Here is a 22,899-nt window from a genome sequence, read left to right as displayed (position 1 = left end):
AATTAAAAAATAAAAAGCTTCTGTGCATGTTATACTGTAAACATTTACAGTAAAGAAACATGTGGTATTTGGTGATCATTAGTAAATTTAGAGACAATAATAAGGAATATAAATGTGTCCAAGACAAACTTTCTCATCCTCCGCAACAATTCTCAACCATTGTTTAAACCCTCAATGAACAAACATTTAAAATAAAAAAAATTGTTGGAAGGGACATAATTGACTGTGACACTCAAGATGGCTACCAGGTAAGCAGTTCTTTTTTTAGTTGAAATTTTGTTTGTCATAGTACTTAGACAACTTTTAAGTTTCATTACCGAAACATGACTTTGTAAATGCATACATTTAATTTAATATCATGTTGCGCTAATGATAATTTTTTATAATGAAAAAAAAAGTAAAATAATTTTATAGGAAATATTTTTTAAATCCTCTAAAATACTGGTTATAGTAAGTTAATCTTATATGGGTAAAAAATATATATTTTTTAATTCTGATGCTGGACATGGATTTCGTGAGAATCACCCAAAAGCATTGACATTCAGAAAATATTAGAGGCGAAGATCAGGAGTTTGTGGTCTTTATTAATTCAGTCTTATACAACACAACACTTCAGTATTATACTATAGTTACTCTTAGACTTATGGTTATATTTTGATCCCTTGCAACACAAAGCAGGCAGACCTAAGCACACATACAACACACAACTCTCTCAACACACAAGCATACTGGAGCCACGCTGATGGAGGCGATTGCTGTTTTATCTCACAGAGGAAAAACTTACAGTGATCTTTAATGTTCTCATGTGCGCCCATCATCTTTTGGGGGTAAGCCAAACATATCTATATAAATAAGTGCATTGACTGGCCTGTCTGCCACACGTCACTAACAGTAAAGTAAAACACAGATTGTAACATCGGTTGGGAGTGTGAACACAGTGCAAAACAAAACAACACAGTAAGTGCTCATAAACTAGATTTACACACGAGGATCCCCTCTATAAACCCACTGCTGATACATTAACCAATGAGCAGGAGAGTTTCATGACTGACATCAGACACGCAGCTCTGCCTCAAACCTAATGTGACATTCAGTGGATGTTAGCAACACATCTGTGGATAAATATGACTAGCACAAATAAATGAAGTGAGAAGAGCAGGTGTCTACTGATGATGGACCGATCTTCTGCTCTGATCTGAGACGGGCCTGCTGGAGTAAAGGAAGGGCGAGAGGGATGAAGTGATGAGGCGCTGTGAAGGAGTGTGACGTTTACTGCACGGGTACAACACGCATGGTGTTGGTGTAACCAGAACCCGGGCGCCAGCCAGTGAGGACGATGACCACATCGCCGGGCTTGAAGAATCCACGAACCTTACCTGAGAAATAACAAATGAAAAACCAATGAGCATTGAATCTTAAATATACTAGTCAACATTTGAAGTGGATCAAAAAGGTTTATCAAAGTTGTCCCAAGACAAGAATGGGTATTAGGGATTGGTTTTATGTAAACTTTTATTAAAGGTTTTGATCCACTTCAAATGTTGACTAGTGTATATTGATTCTTTGATTCAAGTGCACTCTTTCTCTGCTTACCAACTTCCATGGCGAAGTTGACCCTCTGGTCCACATCCTCAGCCCAAACATCATGAGCGGGTTGGTTGTAGAATATGGGGAAGATACCGCGGTACAGGTGAGCCTGTCGGGCGGTCTGCCCACTACGGGTCACGGCCATGATGGGTGCACGGGGTCGGTAACGTGAGATCAGATGAGCGGACCTGAGAAATCAGACAGAAACGTGTGAATGATAGTTGCCATGGAAACAAGACTAAAGAGGTTTTCTAAGAAACACTGTGTATTCTGAAAGATGTGATTTCTGTTATCATTGAAAAGACAACATGGTCAAGGACAGCTGATAATAGAAATCACATGCAAACTCAACCCTACTAACACACTGTATATATGACTAATCCATGCATTAACTAGTCTACACATCTGTCTATACTAAAGCTTTCTTTACACACAAACACACTCGACACATTCATTCAGGGGAAGAGGGGCACAGAAGATAAACAGATTTCAAAATGTAAACAGACATTGTTTGTGTTATTCTGGTTTATGAAGGCTTTATGAGACTTTTATTAAAATGCAAACTTTTACCATCAGATTAGTGTAATATCATGTAGTAGATGGTTATGTTAGAGACCTAATGTGGTGACATTTGTTTAATTTGTGTTGTGATCCGCCTTTAACAAAGATTTAAAAAAAAAAAAGATTTTGTCTGTGAAATCCAGGTTAAAGTCTCAATCTAATGATGTGATGAGGAACGTTTGATTTTAAACACTGACACAATCCTAGTCAATATTAAGGTTATATTGTTAATGAATGTTGGATGATTTTATGTAGAAAACAATAAAAAAGACTGTCTGGGTTTTCACAGACTGGGTCACATACAAATAGAGAAAAATTACAGGAATTGCACAGTTGCCTACAACAGGGAACCTAACTGTAGTAAAAAAATCTTCCAGCATAATTTTATTTAAACAAGATTTAAAGGTGCAGTGTGTAAATTTTAGCGACATCTAGTGGTGAAAACTAGTTATATTTCCTAATTAAACTAAGGCCTAGTCCTGGTTTAAGCTAATCCCTGTCCGGGAAACCTCCCCATAGAGAAGCTACAGTAGCCGCCATCGGACAAACAAATCGGAGAAAACTTAGTAAAAAAAATGTCCGTTAAGGGCTTCTGTAGAAAAATGGAAGCACAAAATGGCAACTTCCATGTAAGGGGATCCTCGGTGTATGTAGATAAAAAGGTCTCGTTCTAAAGTAATAAACACATAACGGTTCATTATGAAAGGTCTTTATACTCCCCTGATAATATAGTTTTGTATATTATTTTGCATTTCTGTCAAGAGATCCTTCTAAAAATTACACACTGCACCTTTAATCCAATTTCAGTTGAATTTCTAGCCAGAAAATCAGATATGTAAATGTAAGCTAGCATTATACGTTTAAATGTTTTTGAGAGAAGTCTCTTAAGCCTGCATTTATTTGATCCAAAATCCTTCAGAAATAATTCAAATATGATTTTTGATTAAATAAATCCAGCCTTCACAAGTATCAGGATTCTTCAAAATATTTATTACCTTGCATGAATGTCTCCTTATGACTAAACTAAATATTTATGTTTGTATGTATGTGATTAGTTACATTTATATAAGATAAATTTCCCAGAATTTCCAAATAATTCCCATTAAGTTTCCAATTTGGGATATTTCCACAATTCCCCAGATTAAGTTCCCCTTTGCAACCCTACATATAAAACACCAGTGTGAATAATTTGTGACCCTGGACCACAAAACCCAGTCACAAGGGTCAATATTTTGAAATTGAGGTTTATACATCTTAAAGCAGAATAAATAAGCTTTCCATTAAAGTATGGTTTGTTAGGATAGCACAATATTTGGCTGATATACAATTATTTAAAAATCTGCAATCGAGGGTGCAAGAAATCTAAATACTGAGAAAATCGCATTTAAAGTTGTCCAAATGAAGTCCATAGCAACACTGATTACTACCATATTTTTCGGTCTATAAGCCGCATTTTTTTCACATCTTGGCTGGTGCTGCGTCTTATAGTCAGGTGCGCCTTGTAAGTCAGTATGAATTAATTTTGACACTTATGATGCAAAAGACATCATTCCAGTCTACAGCCGCGATAGTCCGCCATATGCTGATTCTGTATTTATGTAATTCAATAGATTCAGTGATGCGGAATGACAAGTATGCGAACTTCACGCTAGTTGGCTTGTTCGGTTAATTTAGACTATTCAACCTTCCAGGTAAGTTCTGTATGTTATGGTTTATCGTTTAAATAACTGATAATATTACTTTAACGTACATTCAGCCTGCTGTTCTGTCTGCTATTGTTTAGTTGAATAACTTGCCTTTCCAGATTAAATGTCTGTTCTTCGGCTTGGATTTTGCGAAATAATTTTCGAAATAAATGCAACGTATAGTCCACTGCGACTTATGTTATTTCGTCTTAATGACGCATTTTTTAATGATGCGACTTATACTCCGGAGCGACTTATAGTCTGGAAAATATGGTAATGATAAATATATTTTTACGGTAGGAAATCACATTTGTGATTTGCAGGACATGCTTAAAGTCTCTTACTAACTATATCATCTCATAATTATGTATAAAGGCAGCTTAATGTGAATGCACTCTGACCTGTGAACTTGATATGTAGCTATCTGGCCAAAGCCATCTTACCTGTAACCGCTAGTTCAACTATTCCCTTCAAGCCCGTCCCCTCTTACCTGCCGGATTTGGTGAGCACAATAAGAGCGCTGGCACAGCATTTGAAGGAGGCCTCGACGGCACCCACAGCTACAGCATCTGATGGGTCAAGGGTCAGATGAGTGGAGCGTCGCAGCTCCTCAAACAGCTGTCGGTGAAACATGGCTGCCTCTGCCTCTCGGGCAATCTGACAGCACCAACCAATGGAGGGAGGGAGGGAGGGGTTATACACAATCATACCATCAACCATACAGACAGACAGACAGAGAGAGAGAGAAATACAGAGAGACGGGCCTCAATGTTTACACCAGTCCTTCAGACCAATCTCAAGAAATCTTTTAACCTCGTCTAAATTAGTTAAATAATTTAGTTAAATTTCTCTTCAGTAAAATGTGACATGGAGATGTTATAATGAGATTCAGTCTTTCAGGATAACACTGGTAAACATTAGCACGTCTCTCCCATCTCTCTCTCTCATCCAGTCATCTTCTCTCCCTAAACTCCCTGCTTCCTGCTATTAAGTATTTTCCACATCATCTTCACTCCTCCTGCCTACCTGCCGGACCCAGTGAGGACTATAAACGCAGAGGCCAGGATTTTAAAGGAGGCCTCCACGGCGCCGACGGCGATGGCCTCGGCGGGGTCAGTAGAAGGAGGCAAACAGCGCCGCAGGTCCTCAAACACCTGCCGGTGGAACATGGCCGCCTCTGCCTCACGAGCAATCTGATGTAGCCGGTACACGATACCAGCAGAACACAGCAGAGAGACAAGACAAACAGACAGATGTGTGAAAGATCAATGAGGAGAAACAGGTCAAGAGAGATGAATGTGAACAGATTCAATGTGAAATTGAATTCAGGAGAGCAAAACATGGAATGAGAAATGTGTAGACAAAGAAATGGAAGTTAATTTAAGGAAAAGATTTGTGGAGAAAACAAAATAAATGTTAAAACACAATCCAGTAAAACTATTAGATGCAAAATAATACCAATTACAAATCCTGACCATCACCATAAATCATGATAATAAATGTAAAAGTCAAACAGGGAGTAAAAGATGGGCTTTATGATTCGGGAAATATTGGCATCATGCAATGATCAGGTGCATTCAAGAGAAATCAGGAGGAGAAAGGAGAAAAGATGGAAACAGTGAGGATATTAAACATGCTGCTGTGACTGTGAGTATCAACACGATAAAAGTCAAATATCACACAGTAGCGCACACGGATGCTGAAGAGACTGAGAAACGGCTGGTGAGTTAATGGCCACATCTGTGAAGGTTTGGATAACCGTCAGCCAAAAGCACATCTTTTTGGCTTATTAAAAACAAATGATTAACATTTTTTGCAGAAAAACAGACACTGATGTGACTGATGCGTCTTATGAGCTTTGGCAGACGGCTGTTTTCTTTGACTGACCCTGACACAACAAACTGAGACAGACAAAACCAGCAAATAAAGAAAAACATACATGCATAAAGAGACTGAAGCATGCCGTAAATGCAAATGTGCAAATAAGAATGTCTAAAATTAGTATGCTATGCATTAATGATAAAGGGTTATGGTAGTAAGGTACCAAAGGGTTAAGTTGTGTCTCTAATGGTGCTTTCTATTGGATAGTACGGCTTAGTACTCAGTTTTGGTGGTTTTCCATTGTGTACAGTGTACCTAGTACGTGACATTTAACACTGCAGATTACCGATTGGTCAGAGAATTGTGACTACCAGCATCACTGCTAAGTGCAAGATTAGCTTACTGTCAAGCAAAGCAAGTGATGTCATCATCTGTGTTTTGTTGTTCAATTTCCCAAACCAAAGCAAATGTGAAGCAAGTAAGCATATGTGCTTGGCCATTTTGGTGGGTGCACGAGTCAAGCCCCGGAGAACCCACGGGATCGGCGCCTATGTGCTTGTTTATTGTAGCACTTTCATCCGTGAAACAAAACATGGTTCAAGTTAGGAACCTTTTTGGGGTTATAATGTTTCCAGTCGTGCTGAAATCGTGCTTTGATGGTGTACTGTACTGCTAGCACAGATTGATAATTTTCCACAACTTTATCCTTGGATAACAAATAGAGAATATCTTATCTCATTGTTCTGCCCCCAAGCCAGCCATAATCACTGCTATCAATTGCATCCCCTTGCAAAAACGCACTAACTCAGAGTCTGCTGGGCATTTGCGTCACAAACTTGAAGATTGTACTTTATATTTTCATAGTTTGTGACATGCACACCACCGTGGGTCGCACTTCACCACCGTCACAGCCCTATTTAACGTTGGAAAAAGTTAGCATTTGTTAGTATTGCGTTTTTACAATAATGTCACGGTAGTAGATGCGGCACTACTGTAACAGTAAAGCTGCATTCAGACTAGCAGTAGCAGAGCGACGTGATCTCATTGATTTCAAAGAAAGCTTGGCGACTTCCGGCAACATCGACCGTTGGCGACTGGATGAGGCATGTCCGGTCGTACGACAAAATTGAGAAATGTTTAACTTTATTGAAATAATGAGCGACTACCAATAAGAACGAAGCAATGTTCACGTCATCCGTCTCTCGTCAGTTACGGTACTCATTTGTTTATCAGATTTAGAAACGCCTCTTTTGAAAGAGACAAGCGACACACAACGACAAAGTCGCTTATAATGTGAATGTACCTTAAGTCTATAATCCCACCCAAGCGGCACTAAACTCCAATGGAAAAAGCTGGTACCAAACCATGTACTATCCAATGGAAAAGCGGCATAATGGTGTATTTATTATATTGATAATGGGGGAAGCTTACCATGTGTTGGGTGCGCACAGCCTCCAGAGGATAATCTCCCTTTGCTGTCTCTCCGCTCAGCATGATGCAGTCAGCACCATCCAAAACAGCGTTGGCCACATCACTGCCTTCTGCACGTGTGGGGCGGGGCTTCTTAATCATACTCTCCAACATCTACACACACATAGAGAAAGAGAGAAAGAGTTTCAATTAATCACAGGACAGAAATCATTGCCATGTTATCATTAAATCCTTCAGGAGGTGGATAATGATGATTATCTCTCTCTAGAACTGAAACAGTACTTCCCGTTTATATCCATCATCATAGGTGTGATTGGCAAAGGACAAAAAAGCAGGAAAATATACGGCACACCTACCATGACGTGGCGACATACATATGCACACATGCACGCACGCACGCACGCACGCACATTTATATAAAATGAAATACAGTTGAAATATAATTCGGCTCAAAGTTGATCGATCCGAGTGGCCAATCGTCAATGCGTGGGCAAGTGCCACCCTGACCATTATGTAGCCTTGCCACTGCATCAGACTGAACAAAATCATTTTGTGCATTTAAAAGTAAATACATCAATGTGGTGCATTTTGAGAGTAAAAATAAGTGACTACATCTATGAGGATTTTTATGTTCTTCTAAACAAATGTATGCCCTTTTAGTAAAATCTTTGGTTGCATATGGTAATAAGGCACACAAGCCACATACACAATTAGATAAATGGGATTTGCTATTGGTCAAAACATGTTTAATGTTTATAGAATAATTAGTGGGGGCATTTAATACAGATTAATTATTGATTGCAACATTTGTTACTTAATTCAAATGTTGTGACTTTCTGGAAAGGCAGTCAAGTGCATTTGTCTTTTACATAGTTCTTTTGGCACAGTCGAGCTACGCGTTTCACGCACACACACACACACACACACACACACACAGGGAAACCAGATCCATGAATGTGTGTGTTTGTCATTATTATTCTGTAATCACAGGCATTACTGCCAGATTCACAAACCATTAAGAGGAGCAAACGTATGCGTGTGTTCGTCAGGATGACGTTGGATCTGATTCGCGTAACTTATATGCGTGCGTTAACGTAAGTGATTACAGAATAATAATGCAAGCAAACGTTTTGACACAAACGCAACTTTATATTGATATTGTGAGACAGCATTTCACCTCGACGAGAAATCTGATATTTACATTACTGGCATAGCCTGATTTGAAACGGACAGTTTTGTCAAAGCAGCAAACACCTGGCGGGTTCTCTTAATTTTCTTCCTACTAAAATGCTGTTTGTCTCTGCCTATTACTTCTATCCATGCCCAGCGCCACTGATTTAAGTCCTTTATCAATTAGGTTGTCTTACCTACGCTTCATAAACTTACTCTTCATCCTGCTGACAACGTAACTTGTTACGACTTCACCGCGGCCGCGCGGCATCTGTAGCTGCTGGACCTCAGTCGCACCTCAAAGACCCCTCCCCATTCTACTTCTGATTGGCTAGTTTCTTAGTTTGGTTGAGAGTGAAAGATGTGTTTCTCTCATACTATTTGTTGGCAAACGTGTGTTTTTTTTAAAATTCGCAGCCAACAACACACGCCGGAGATCTGACTGCAAGCTCTTTGGTGAGCTCTGCTTTGAATGAAGTTCCATCGTGACAAATAAATAGACTAATGCGTAGTGATATGCGGTTATTTATAACAGTGCCTTGCAACCCCCCACCCACAAAAAATTGGATTTGCATGATTCACGAAAGCCTCCTTTTCAGGTCGGAAAAGCCGGAATTCCGGATTTATCTGGAGGAATCACACCCCTGATCATGAGTAAGAGGTGTATTTCAGTATGACTAACCTGTGTGGCACAGATGATTGGCTTTCCTGCTCTGTTGCAGCGACCAATCATCATCTTTTGGGCCAGGAACACTTTTTCGGTGGGGATTTCGATACCCAGGTCACCACGGGCAACCATGATGCCATCACTGGCCTCCATGATCTCATCAAACCTGGTAAAAAAAATAGACAGTCAGATTAGACAAAATAAACATCATATTGGATTTTAAGAAAAACATTAATCTCTTGTAGGTATGGTATGGTATGTTCTAGATTTGAAGGAACTCACCTGCGCACACCCTCGTGGTTCTCCAGCTTGCTGATGATCTTGATGTTCTTGCCCTTCTCTCCCAGCACCTTACGGACCTCGTGAACATCGGCCGCTTTGCGGATGAAAGAGGCGAAGACCATGTCAACTCCCATCTCCACACCGAACTGCAGGTCCTGGATGTCTTTCTCAGACACGGCAGGCAGGTCGACCGCAGCGCCGGGCAGATTTACACCCTTCTTACTGCCCAGGGTTCCTCCGTTCTCAATCTCACACTGTAGATAATCAGAGCCTGAGACAGACAGATACATCATTTATTATAGGATTAAACGTCTATACTCAAGATTACATGTAGAAAACTTCACATTTTCCCTCAACTATTTCATCTTCAGAAACACTCAAGTTAACAGTCTGGTATTTGTAAACAGAACTTGACCCTAGTTTGATAATCCCCATTCCCAATTCTTGTGCACACTATAATGCATTAGATGGATATGCTATGAGACTAACATTAAAGGCGGAGTCCACGATGTTTGAAAGCCAGTGTTGATATTTGAAATCACCTAAACAAACACGCCCCTACCCCAATAGAATCTGGACCTTCTGTTGATAGACCCGCCCCACACATACGCAACCCGGCATTTGATTTGATTTGATTGACTATAAGTGTGTTTTGGTAGTCGGCCCGTCTCCTTTTCCAACGCGTTTTTCAAACATCGTGGACTCCGCCTTTAAAGTACAAAACCAGCATTATTCACACACATTATGGGGCGGTTTCCCGGACCAGGATTAGCTTAATCCAGGACTAGGCCTTAGTTTAATTAGGAAATATAACTAGTTTTAACAAACATGCCTTACTAAAAACATTACCTGTGTGCATTTTGAGGTAAAACAAAGGGCACTGATGTATTTTAAGATATGTAAGTGAAAGTTGTTTTCAGTTTGGACAGCTCTTAAAAGTGTTTAAGTCTAGGACTAGTCTAATCCCTGTCCGGGAAACCGCACCAATATGTATCACTCACCGATCTCCAGGACCTGGAGGGAGATGAGACCGTCATCGATATAAACCTTACTGCCCACTTCCACCACATTTGTGATGTTCTTGTAGTCCAGCCAGAGGTTGTTCTCATCACACTTCTCCATGAAAGAATCATCAAGGGTCACTTTGATTTGATTTCCCTTCTTCAGCTCAACTTCTGCTGTGCCGCTCTGCAGGACGATAAGACATTAATCTACAAAAACTTTACATCACAACGAGTTTACCCGGTCATGAGTCAAGAACTAATGTAGCACAATTAAACAAGTTACAAAATTATTCCCCGATTTCACAGACAAGGTTTAAGGCTAGTCCTAGACTAAATAAATAAAACCAAAGCAGCATTATAATGTGCAAAAACAACTTAAAAACCCAAGACATGTCTTTGCAGTTGGTTTTATAATAAATACATATCTAATGACACCAATTTCTAGAATAGAAATTGTGAGTAGGGGACTTCAAATGAAGAGTTTCGTTGCAAAACAAGATAAATCCATTTTTCAACATTTTTGTCAAAACATGTTTATTATTATACTTAGCTGTATTTAAGTTTTGAAGGTTTAAATCAAAACAAACCAACTGCAGTTGCATTGAAATTGGAATGCACAACCAAAAAACAAGTTTTCTGAACAATTAAAAAAATGGTGGTTAGCTCGTTTTGCAACAAAACTCATCAAATATTGTTGTGATCAATGCGTAGGAAAAGGCTGAGATTCACTGAACTAGCATGAAATAAATGTACCCCTTTAATGAGACCGGTCCGGATCTCGGGTCCCTTGGTATCCAGAGCGATGCCCACTGGCCTGTACTGAATGCTGCCAGGCTGGAAGCTGGCACAGGCTTCACGTACATTTTTAATTGTGTCTCCATGATACTGAGATGGGGAGAGAGAGAAACTGTTAGTTCACTATAAAAGGTGTTAAATTATTAAACACTTCACATACAATATCTAGGACCAATGCAAACACATGAGTTTAAATGATAAATGACACAGATCTAGAGGTTTTCACATGTGTCACACAGTAGCATGAATATAATCTGACATTGAAAGGTTACATCACATATACACGCTATCGTCTAGACAAGTAAAACTAGGTTACTATCTGACACACATCATCCTGTATATTCACGAACAAATGATTAACACAGTTGTATGTACTCATGGATGACTAAATAATGAGTCCATTGGTTAGTGTTTGCGTGCATGAGAATGACTTAATGACCAGGCTGTAAAGATCTGATTTAAAACAGCAGGTTTATTAAGTACCTTTGATCTGTGACGATGATGATTTTATGTCATCAGGGTTTAAATTCTAGAGTTGGAGTTTCTGTTCACAGAGCGTTTGACCTCGAATATGTCAACAGATCACTGGTCTACACACAAGCACTGTTTAATGAAGAGTGTGAAATGCTTGTTTGTTTAACCCGAATCATTCAGATAGCAGGTTAGCTGAGACACATCAGAGTCAGGTTACAATGGGACATCTGACCCAGAAAACTGATCCATTTATGAAACAAAGGAGGAAATATGACAGAAGACTCGATGCCAAGATCTTCCGAAATGAGAAACGATCAACTGCATTCACTTTTATAACGTTACTTAATACTATAATAATAATTAATTAATATAATAATAATAATAATAATAATAAATAATAATAATATTAATTCTCATCAAGGTCTAAAGTTGAATTTGTTTTGTTTATCATTATTTTGACATTTAAAGATGTTTTACCATTTAAAATCGGCAAAACTTTTTTTTTTAAGGCTTAAAATACCAAAATCAAAGAGAATATATTAGTAGAACTCTGTAGTAGCAGGTGGCTTTTGCACTTTCAAAAAGTACACACCTACATGTGAATACACAAAATTAAGTGCCTTTTTAGCTTTAATAAGTGAAAAATCTAATTTGGTAAATATTTGAGTCGATTAGTCAATTAATCGGAAAAATACTCGCCGATTAATCGATTGTTAAAATAATTGTTAGTTGCTGCCCTAGTTAATTATGTGAATTTTTTTTTGAGTTGGTAACTTCTGTTTTCACTACCTCATTTTACATAAGTGTCTACATGCCCGTTTTCATTTGAAATATTTTTAAACGATATGCGCTCTTTAATGAAACCACTTTGGTCCAATGGGCCAAACACATCAACTATTTATAATGGCAGCAGTCACGGTAGATCTGGTAACAGACTTCTTGCTCTCAGTGACCTTTAACCCATACTGAATACATTAAATGTTTCTTCAAGACTACAAAGGTGAACGTTACTGTAAACTGATTAATATGATAGTATAACCTAATTATATACCAACAGAGGTGGATTTATAAAAACAGTAGAAGTTTAACCACAGACTGAAGGTAAATCATGAAGCATCTACCTCATGTGTGCCGTGAGAGAAGTTAAGACGGGCGACATTCATGCCGGACTTGATCATCTCCTTCAGCATGTCAACAGAGCGAGAGGCTGGTCCTGTGATCACAACAAAACAATCACTTTTATAATGACAATAATATTTCTGGTAAAGCATTGTTTAAGCAGCATAAAGCTGATGGGTTCAATCCCCAGGTAACACAAAAATTAATACATAATGTATAGTTTGAATACACACCAAATGCGAATTCAACAATTTGGCGAGTAGATTACATAAAGTCAATGCAAAGATGTAAATAAGCGCAAGGCGATGCAAATGACTCAAATTGGGTGGCACGATTGCTGCAAAAACACGTTAACTGCCTCAAATGAGTCTTTGCGCAAGTTGAAAAGTCAAGCGAAAATTTTGCACGACATGATGTTAAATCACGCAAGTAATATAGGGCGAGGAATAGGCTTGGGCGGTAATACGGTAATATGGTATACCGCGGGATCTAAAAATAGCAAAGGTATCAGTTTCTATACCGCCATACCGGCATTTAAAAAAAAACAATGAACTTATATAGCAGACAAGGATTAAATATTAAATTAGGGATGGCGAAATCTAAAAATTTTCTTTACCTACCATCGAGCCATTAACCAAATAGTTTAAAATATGTTACGCTGTTTGAAGTAACAGCTATTTCAAGCCGCGCCTGCAATTTCGCAACTCTGTCGCATCTCTCTGCTGCTCTGCCTCCGGCTCATCCGAAACATCATTCCCGCAAACGCGTCGCCGAGGAGCTTGTATGCTGCTTATGCAATCGGAGGACAAATGACTCCTTAGTTTCAAAATGGTTTGAGTAAGGTGATCACGTGGAAAATAAAGGCGTTTGTCTCATTAGAAGCTCATTTGAAACATTGCCGCGGCTTATTTAAGAAAATGACAGCTCCGAAGAGAAGCCGCTTAAGTTTGAGGTAGTGCTAAAAATAATAAACAAAGATGATGATCATTATCACCTTATCAGTTAGCACTGAAATGTAGATCTATTTCCAAATCTAAGCCCATCTTATGCGGAATGTTGCCTATTCTGCAACACGATGGCTAAAACAGGCACCTTCAGAATGCATAAAAGACGCACCGCCAACTAGGCAGGTCTAACTCACTCTGTGCCTTCTAATAACGTCTATACAAACTCTTTTGTATAATTATAATTACTTTTTTATTTTTCAAAAAGACAAGTGTCAACTTCTGTTAAGTGAAACATGGACGATGCAATGCTCTGCTGATGCGAGCCGCGAGAAAGCCCTTGTCTGTTTTAGAAAGAATGCAGCAAAGATATTTAATGCTAATGTATGAGTTTCATTAATTTATGGTGAGATCCGTGCGTTCTAGTTAACAATGCAATGCAAGCGAACAATGCCGTGCCGGCGCCTCCATGTCACGGTTATTATATTCTCTACTATATTTGCTTTTTATTTATTAAATACATGCAATTGGTTGATGAAACATTTATTAAAATTAAGACACAATTTATACAAAACGAAAATCACTTTAACTTGTTTGACTCTGTGGACCCTGTACCGGGTCCAGAATTATCTTATTTTGACTTAATATAAAATATTCCTTTCATTTTTAATGGTCTGTTGTGGACCCAGTACCACATATGAGATACTGTTTGAAAGCTTAGACTCTCTAGTTTCTGCAGATATGCATCACTTTGAGATATGTTTTACTGTAAGAAAGTTAGTTACACTTAATTTACACTATCACCCCCCCCATATTTTTGAATATCATTTAATATTCACATATTTCATATTTTTCAAATATGACGAACATGGGTAAGTCTTATATCAAATGAAAGCTCTCATTCTCAGGAATAAAACTGCAGTGTTATTTTCGTCCTATTATTATCACATATCCTACAATCGTCGAATGAATAATGAGGTAAAAAATCGTCTTTTGTATGGGAAACTTGGGTGTGGACTGCCTCAGATAGCACATATAGCCACAAATGATACATCATCTTTTCTCTTAGGTCCTACTCTAAAAAATGAGTCCATTCACAGCATTTTCTTAGGTTGTGTGCATGAATAACCCGTTGCTATTTATTATATGTGCAAAACAAAAAATTAATATTTATATGAAAAATGTATTTTCGCACACTTCAGTAAAATGAGAATAACTTTTGAATGCAACATGCTAAAGAGTTCATTCTTTTTTTGGGTGTTTACTGTCTGCTGCTGGTAACAACCAGAACTGTCTGCAGTCTGCTAGAGCACCCACAACCAGAGTTATACACTATCAGAGACAGTATTTATAACATAAAAAAATAAAATTTGGTGTTCTATCATATGAAAAACAACATAAATAACACTATTTGTCACAAACAGCAGCTTTTTATGTAACTTCAAAGTGTTTTCTTTAAAATGATATAAAGCAATTGCATTTATTCCACTGTATGTGGTTATGGAAGCACTTCAAATGTTTTTAGGCAGAAATATATATACAAAGTATACAAAAAGCGTATTATTCCTCCCATCAGTTGGAGTAAAATAACTTTTGCATTTATAATGATAGAGAGAAAATTCCTTTTTCCTCTGTAAGCTGGCAATTTCTGGAATCAAACAAAACTGTCTGCAGGTTTCGTTCCCACTCAGGGCCAGAGTTATACACTTTTAAATACAGACTTTAGAAAAAAAACACCAAAAAGCGCCTATTTATTTTTGTGTTTATTAGAGGACTGACATCACATACAACCATGTTGAGCACTTTTAACAGTGTTTTGTGTAATTTCAAAGGGTTTCCTGTAAAATGATACCAAACTTTTGTATGTGCACCTCTGCTTGTGGGTATGAGAAGCTTTTGAAATTGGGTAGGCCAAATCCAGGCGAAAATCCCCAAAATAGCCTCAGAGTGTAAGAGGTTAAAGAAAGGCTTTCTACAAAACAAAACCTAATTAAGTGGTAAAAAATGTCTAATGATTTACAAAAACAAAACTTAATCTGCACTTTACTGTTAAAAGACGTAAATGTTAATAATTTGGAATACAACCAGGAAAGACTTTCGTTTTAATTATTTTATTGCTGGATTTTACAAAAAATATTTTTATTTTATATGCTGGAATATGCAGAAATATAAGTTAACAGAAGGATGAATTTCTTTATTTCATTAAAATATGGTGGAATGTGCAGCAAATAGGTTTAAATGTTGAGCAATTTTCTTCAAGTCTTGCTTTGATAACATTTTAGCTTGATGCAATGTGAGTGCACAAAACCAAACGCCGTGACCTCGCGCCAGAACCCAAATGCCCTGACCTTGCGCCAAATATTTTTATTGGTTTATAAGTACAAACAGGCGAGTTAGGAAAAATTGAGTGTGAGGGATTTGTTCACTTCACACAAAAAGATCCTGGAAATTGGAATGAGATGGCTAACTGTATTAGCGTGTAGTCCACTGTCTATAATAGCCTAATTAAGAGATCACTTTTTAACCAGCAACTGGTTAATTCAGTTTGACCTTTGTATTTAACTTTTTATAAACTGCTAGTTGTTGCTAATAAAAGTTGTTAACATTGTTGTGCATGTTATTTTGCTATTTTTTTCAGTATTAGTGTTTGGTATTCAGTTTCTGAAGGGTTTAGGCACAAGCCAACATTATGGTGACGCTGTCTGAGCCTTACGTCATAATTTTATAATTATTCACGGTAATACCGTATACCGGGGTAAAATAGGGAGGCGGTTTGATGGTATCAAAATTTGGATACCGCCCAAGCCTAGCGAGGAATACAATGCTTTGCATTAAGTATGTATGCAGCGCAATATATCAATGCAGTTTGCAATAAATGAGCAGATTTGTGTACTTGACTAAAAAAACCTATAGCTGTTTCTCAGTGACGATGACACAAGCATACACAATTATAGTATGTGTGTAATGTATTATTAACTATATGTAAGTGTTTTAAGGGGTTTAACAATAACAGCCCACCAATCAAAGAAATGACAGACCAGAAAACACAAAGCATTTCGAATCTGATTTACTGACCGATAGTGCAAATGATTCCAGTGTTACGGGCGATGGTGGGCTCAGAGTCGATGTCTAGCAGACACAAGTGGTCCAGGAAAGTGTCGGCCATCGCGGCACTGAGCTGCTGTGTCTGGATAAAGGCTGAGCCCATATCCTGAGCTTTAGTTTGGGGCATCCTGGAGAAGGTGGGTATTGTCCTGAAGAGAAAGCGAGAAAGAGAGAGATGAGATGACATCTACACACATATATATTAAACATTTAATTAAATCTTGAGTCAACTATCATAATCAGGGTTAGGATTTCTCAGCAAGTTCAGACAAGATCCTAAAGCTGTCAAATTTTTTGCTGAAAACGTAGACAAATAAAGTTACAGAATTCCAGTTCCTGCTTAATCCTTAAAAAAAGGTGTGATCTTATCTCACCATGTTTGTATTCTTATTAAATTATTTATTTTAGTGTCACTGTTAAGCACCAAAATACACAAAGACACATTCCTTGTACTGTAAACCCACAGGAACTTGGCTAAAGGCACTTCTGATACAGTTTCTCTCCATGTTAAGAAGAGAGGTGTGGTAGAAGGAATGTTTACTTTTCAAGTTACGCAACAAACTATCCCACAGAAATATTAAAGCATAAACCATTTCCTGTCTCCTGATCAAGTAGTGAACATTCTAGAACTGACCTTCACATTCTCTCTTGAATCATTCAGAACAGCTCAGACATCAGTCTTCAAAAACATTAGTAAAATCAATGTGATGGACACATAGAGAGGACAGTGATGAAGATCCTCATAACTGGTGATAAACCAATAAATGGCAGTGGACGACATATCACCCAATATTTAAATTTTTTTATTATTGCATTTGCACCGGACGAAAATATTTTTCACTCTTTCCGTTCCTTAAATTAGCTGTTCTGAATGAAAAGAAACTAAAACTTTAGTTTTATTTGTACAAATGTTTAGCAAATAATACTAAGTACTAATATTTAAGCATTTAACAGTAAAGGAGGGGGTCGCACACCGGACGAGAAGTGCAGCGCCACATCATGTCTAGGACAACTCGGAGGTATCGTACACCGGAAGTGCACATTAAATAGCGTGAGCTCAGTCAGATAGTGTCTACTTCAAAATGCTAAGTATAACTTAGCAGCCAATGTTAATCGCTAACAATTTGGGACAAATATTATAGCGACGCCGGTTAATTCATGGCGTGACGTGGCACTTCTTGTACAGTGTGCGACCCCCTTCAGTTTAATAAATACTGGGTGCAATTAATGCTGGGCGATAATTTCATAACAATAATTTTCACAATATGATTTTCCTGATAAACCAAGGACGACAGCTCAATAAGGCTATGTCCACACGAAGCCGGTGCATTCCCAATCCAATCATTTTTTTCCTTGCTCTAAAAAAATTATCCGTAAACACGAAACCACTGAAACCGACTGAAAGCGGTGTAGTATATATGCCGGACCAGTATGGGGCGCTGTAATTCTGCCACAGATATACACTATACACGGAGAAGAAGACTTTGAGCATGCGCATAACCAACGTATCGCTTGTTGGTCACCACAATTGCATAGAAGCAATAGATTTTGCTGTAATAAAGCTAGTAGGCTTTAGTAGCTTCTGTAGCACGAACACAATCACGTAGTCCGCCGTTATTGTTGTTGCTGTTACGTGTGACGCTCCCGACACGTGATGTGATGACGTTTTCGCTTGACAAAATATACGGATTGGCTGTACAGACGAAACCACAAGGGTGTCGGTTTCAGATTGATCCACTTTAGGACCCGCTTTCAAAAACTAGCGGATTTAGTCTCCCAAAACGCCGGATCCGTGTGGATGAAACGCCAAAACGATAACAAATTTATACGTATACAGTGATACTCGTCTCCGTGTGGACAGCCCCTAAGTGATGGATAATGTTTACGTGCAAGTGTAATGCTGTGCAGAAATTTTGAAGACTGCACTTTCGAATGACACACACAGCCTTGCTTTACAATCACAATGTCAATTAGACTTGGAGGAGTGAAGTTAGAAAAATTAGTGACCTGTAGGGAATCTTTTCAAAATTTGCAAAAGAAGAAAAACAAGCAGGAATTAGGCGAGTTTCCATCAAGTGGTTTAAGTGAATGACTGTGGTATTGGTTACCCAGTAACCAACAGTAAATAAAACAAGGCACACTTGGAAAATAGAGGAAGGACAGCATGTAGTCATGATGGGGCAAGTTTTTAATTTATTAGCAGGGCATTGTGGACCACTAATCGTAATCTGATCACTTTTACTGCCGCTTTCAAAGGGCCCTAAGGGTTTGAACAAAGACACAGTTGATGTAAAATTTAATGATCACTCAGCACATGCGGAAAAGTCTGATATTAAAAATGATATTAAATCATAAATCCATCCACAAATCAAAATACAGACTTTGAGGTCACCTGGATTCTGTATCGTAAGGTGGATGTTACCGAATACAGAGATAATCCATTTTGCACACTCATCACACGTGACATCCAGACTGTTATTCAAAGTGGCATACATACAATAAAGCCATGCATGATAATATGAATTATAACCTATATTCAAATGACATCTAGGGTTTGCATAATTCCAAGGTGGCAGCAATGTTACTATAAAACCTATAAAAACAACTTGATTTATCCCGACTATTGTTGAGTTTTCACAGGGATGAGTTTGTGAGGACTTCACTACGGTCAGTAACCATCAGCGATCACATAGCATTACAGTCTGGTGAGCAGTCGTACGTGAGGGGACTCACAGCAACGTTAAAACCACACAAGCTTTTCCACACATAGTCATGTGATGAGTAAGAGTTGAAAATCCATGCGCTCGTGGTGTGTGGCAGAGACACCCAAAGCACTTCCTGATACGACAGGAAATGATGTAAATGTGTAAAACTTCATGAAACGTGCAATGACACTGCCAGAGATTTTTTATTGATGTTAAACACACAAATGCATTCCATCAGAGCATGGCAAATACTTGTGTTGCCACTGATTGATTTTATACTTCATCAAAGGGTCATTAGCATCTGCAGCTAACCAGGGCACAGATGGTCAATGAAATGAATGTCACATGTTTGCATAGCATTTTTTAAACCATACTCCAACTCATCCCAAAAATCCCAGTAATAAAGAGTTTGCTGACTACTGAAGAGCCCAATGGAATGGAAAAATGTTACCTTAAACTAATAACTCTGAATAAGCAGAACCAATCATGCTAGAACCTGAATGAATGAATGAATGCCATTACATCTGACTGTAGACCCATGACACAAAATAACCACCACAAACTGCACTAGTAACTCATAGTTTTCCTGGGCCTAACCAAGTATACACTATTGATAGGTACATCATCAGACACAGTGCAGACCTGATCTCACCTGTAGGCCCTCAGAGAGACACAAAAGTCCTGCGATCCTACCAGAGCCCGGCAGGGGAACTTTAGCGTGTCAGACAGCCGCTCCCCAACCCGACCACTGCAGACATATACGCTGGCCCAAATGACGCAGCATTTAATGTGCTGCTGAGAAGTTTGAGCCTTAAATCCTCTTCTCTCAAGAGAGGATAACACACCCAATCCATACGTGCAAGCTCTGTCCTGTACGAGCAGACCTGTCCTAAATCTACAGACCCACATGAGTCAATACACACATGCTGGTTTATCTGTGGACTGACCACTACAGGCTGTCACACACTTCACTTTAGATCACATTACATTACAAAAATAGACACAGGATCCCTGTGGCACTATAGTGGGCATATGACACACGTGACAGTGACACTGCAAGCAGGAGGTGCTGCGGCGGCTTTCCCAGAGATGTGGATTGGAACGTAAATGCAAACAGGTGGCGGCAGCATTGAGCTCAGCATCAGTTGCATTGCATTTTGCTGCAGTTGACACCTGCATTAAGCCACAAGGGTGGGATGCACGCACTGACACAATTTCTGTGCTGATATTTGATCCCCTAGAACAGGGATGGGTAACTTCGGTCCTGGAGGGCCGGTGTCCCGAGGGTTTAGCTCCAACCATAATTAAACACACCTGAAGCACCCTATTAAGGTGTTGCATACTAGAAACTTTTAGGCAGGTGTGCTGATGCCAGTTGGAGCTAAACTCTGCAGGACACCGGCCCACCAGGACCGAAGTTGCCCATCCCTGGCCTATGACATCCACCGATACTGATAGTTTGGTTTTTACTCCATGTTTTTAAATTATGACGTCATGAAATCCTAGTTGTGTCGTCATTGGGGCAGAAAGTTTCTGGTAAATTTCTGTAAACTTTCCCTGGGAAAAGGGGAATTTTGACATTCCAAATTGGAAACTTAACAGACATTTATTGGGAATTAAATGGGAATAATTTGGTAATTTATATCAACTATATCATGTACAAACATAAATAAACAATTTGTTTGTTCATAGACAGACAAGCATGCAAGGCCATACAAATTTTGTAGAATCCTGATAGTTAAGCTCATCAAGCCTGGATTTATTTGATCAAAATTATTTTAAAGAAATCATTTGTGCAATTAGGTTTCCTGTTATAGGCCAAATTCCCAGTTTATTCTAATTAATTCCCATAAATCCCATATATTCCAGTTAATTACCATGGAAAGTTTCCAGCCTTGAAAATTCCTGGAATTTGGCAACCCTTGGTGCGTTTTTTGGATGCCCAATAGTGGGGGAAATGCATTGATCGATGATGATTATTGGCATAGATAGATAGATAACAATGGGTGTAATTTATTGCAGCAAAAAGAGACTACTTAACTTTACTTCTGGCTTAACTAAACAGGACATTACAGAATTAATTCCCAAATTGCAGTAACAGGCATTCACAGCTTCCCTTAAATGATGTGCCAGTTTGATTAAGTAAATGAGTGTTTATATTAAACTGTGTTCTCTGTTTTTGCCTTCACATTGCACACAGAAGCCAACAGGCCTCATACTTCAAATACTAGTCAGTTAATTTATCTAAACCACCAGTCTGCAGAAATCTAACAGTGCAGTGATTACACTACAAAAATAGAAAACAACACTAATCCTCCCTCACAAAATCATAATTACAAACTAACCACGCGCCTACATCAGTAGAGATTGCGCGTGCAGTCAGTGATTCAGTGCTAAGAATAGGAGGAATAATTGACGATGGCCCGTTTAATTATTTCAAAAATAAATGCACACAAAAGATGCAAATGCATAATTTTCCAATAATTCAAAAGCACCGGAGTCAATTATTCCTCGTATACCACAGACATTGCTGTGGTGCTTATTTTAAGACATTTGACAGGTCAGTAGTGCGTTTTAAGAAAAATAATGCAAAACCGTGAAACAGTTCGCAACCAATCAGAATAAAGCATTCAAAAACCCCGTGGTATCATGACTAATAATGGAGAAACCATCACGGAAATCTGCGTAAACTGCAAACACACGCGTGGGCCTCTCTCTAAAGATCAAACACCTCGTGTATCATTCATTCTGATCTGGGTTCGGTCCAGTCATGCGGTGGATGAAGGGGAATGTGGCGGATGCGCAGCAGATCACGTCCCACCTCTGCGTCACATCACAGTTTTCCGGACTGCGCATGGTAAAAAACTCAGTCAAAAACATTCAAAATGCAGCACTGATAATGATTTTACTGTCGAAATAAAGGAATGACGCACATCACGCAACATCACAGGCATCGTAAAAGCAGAGAATGATGCGTAATATAACGGTTAAAGCGAGAAACCGTCACATACGTCAGGGTAAAAAGAGATGTTAAAAAATGAGTAACTAATCACTGACTGAAAATATCTGACTCTAGAAAAACAGTACACAGCGACTGAATACTATTAGTATAACGATGTTAATTGTGGAAACTGCTGTGAGGACACTCACCTGCGCTTGTCGAAGGTCGGGCGTGAATGATGCACTCCGGAACGCGAGCTCAAGGTGATTCGCCGAATCAACCGGAACTACTTTAGCCCAAAGCACGCAAGCATGCGTGCGCGGAGGGATACTAATGACGTCAAACTATAAAAATGTCACTATAAAAAGTTTTTTGCTACCACATTTTACCTTATTGGAAGAAAACGTTTATAACACATTATTGTTATTTATAATTAATAGGCAAGTCTATAAAGTTCATGTCTTTGTAAAGCAACGCTAAAGCTTCTTGATGGAAAATTACGAAACACGAGAAAAGGGAAGTGGGAAGGACCAATCAGAGCGCGAGAAACGTCACGGTGCAGGAGCACGAGGAGATCACGTGAGCGGAGGATGCTGCGTTTATAAACT

The 22,899-nt window shown here is 38.7% G+C and overlaps 1 protein-coding gene across 3 annotated transcripts; it reads right to left on the bottom strand.

Moving 5' to 3' along the window:
- Positions 1 to 564: 564 nt before the first annotated feature.
- On the bottom strand, positions 565 to 22,654 carry pkma (pyruvate kinase M1/2a). 3 transcript variants are annotated; one of them, XM_055174050.2, is made up of 11 exons: positions 22,501 to 22,654; positions 16,616 to 16,794; positions 12,599 to 12,690; positions 10,962 to 11,093; positions 10,206 to 10,392; positions 9,205 to 9,475; positions 8,938 to 9,088; positions 7,086 to 7,238; positions 4,860 to 5,026; positions 1,594 to 1,775; positions 565 to 1,376 (listed from the first exon to the last, which is right to left on the bottom strand). In XM_055174050.2, the coding sequence occupies exons 2-11, from the start codon at positions 16,770 to 16,772 to the stop codon at positions 1,270 to 1,272; spliced, it is 1,599 nt and encodes a 532-aa protein (XP_055030025.1). In that variant the 5' UTR covers positions 16,773 to 16,794; positions 22,501 to 22,654; the 3' UTR covers positions 565 to 1,269. The 3 variants fall into 3 exon arrangements, with proteins under 3 accessions (XP_055030025.1, XP_055030023.2, XP_055030024.2); XM_055174048.2 differs by lacking the exon at positions 22,501 to 22,654 and adding an exon at positions 20,003 to 20,274; XM_055174049.2 differs by lacking the exons at positions 4,860 to 5,026; positions 22,501 to 22,654 and adding exons at positions 4,324 to 4,490; positions 20,003 to 20,274.
- Between the last annotated feature and the right edge of the window lie 245 nt (positions 22,655 to 22,899).

The sequence above is a fragment of the Misgurnus anguillicaudatus genome, chromosome 15, assembly GCF_027580225.2.
Source record: "Misgurnus anguillicaudatus chromosome 15, ASM2758022v2, whole genome shotgun sequence".
In the NCBI taxonomy this organism is placed as follows: Eukaryota; Metazoa; Chordata; class Actinopteri; order Cypriniformes; family Cobitidae; genus Misgurnus; species Misgurnus anguillicaudatus.
This window is presented reverse-complemented; position numbering and strand designations above follow the sequence as displayed.

Excerpts from the sequence above, each read along its gene's own strand:
- pkma (XM_055174048.2), bottom strand. The coding sequence starts at position 20,259 with ATGTGGGTCTGTAGATTTAGGACAGGTCTGCTCGTACAGGACAGAGCT. Across the intron at positions 9,476-10,205 it reads CCTCCAGGTCCTGGAGATCG|GCTCTGATTATCTACAGTGT; the intron begins GTGAGTGATACA and ends TGTCTGTCTCAG. Across the intron at positions 9,089-9,204 it reads AACCACGAGGGTGTGCGCAG|GTTTGATGAGATCATGGAGG; the intron begins GTGAGTTCCTTC and ends TTTTTTTACCAG.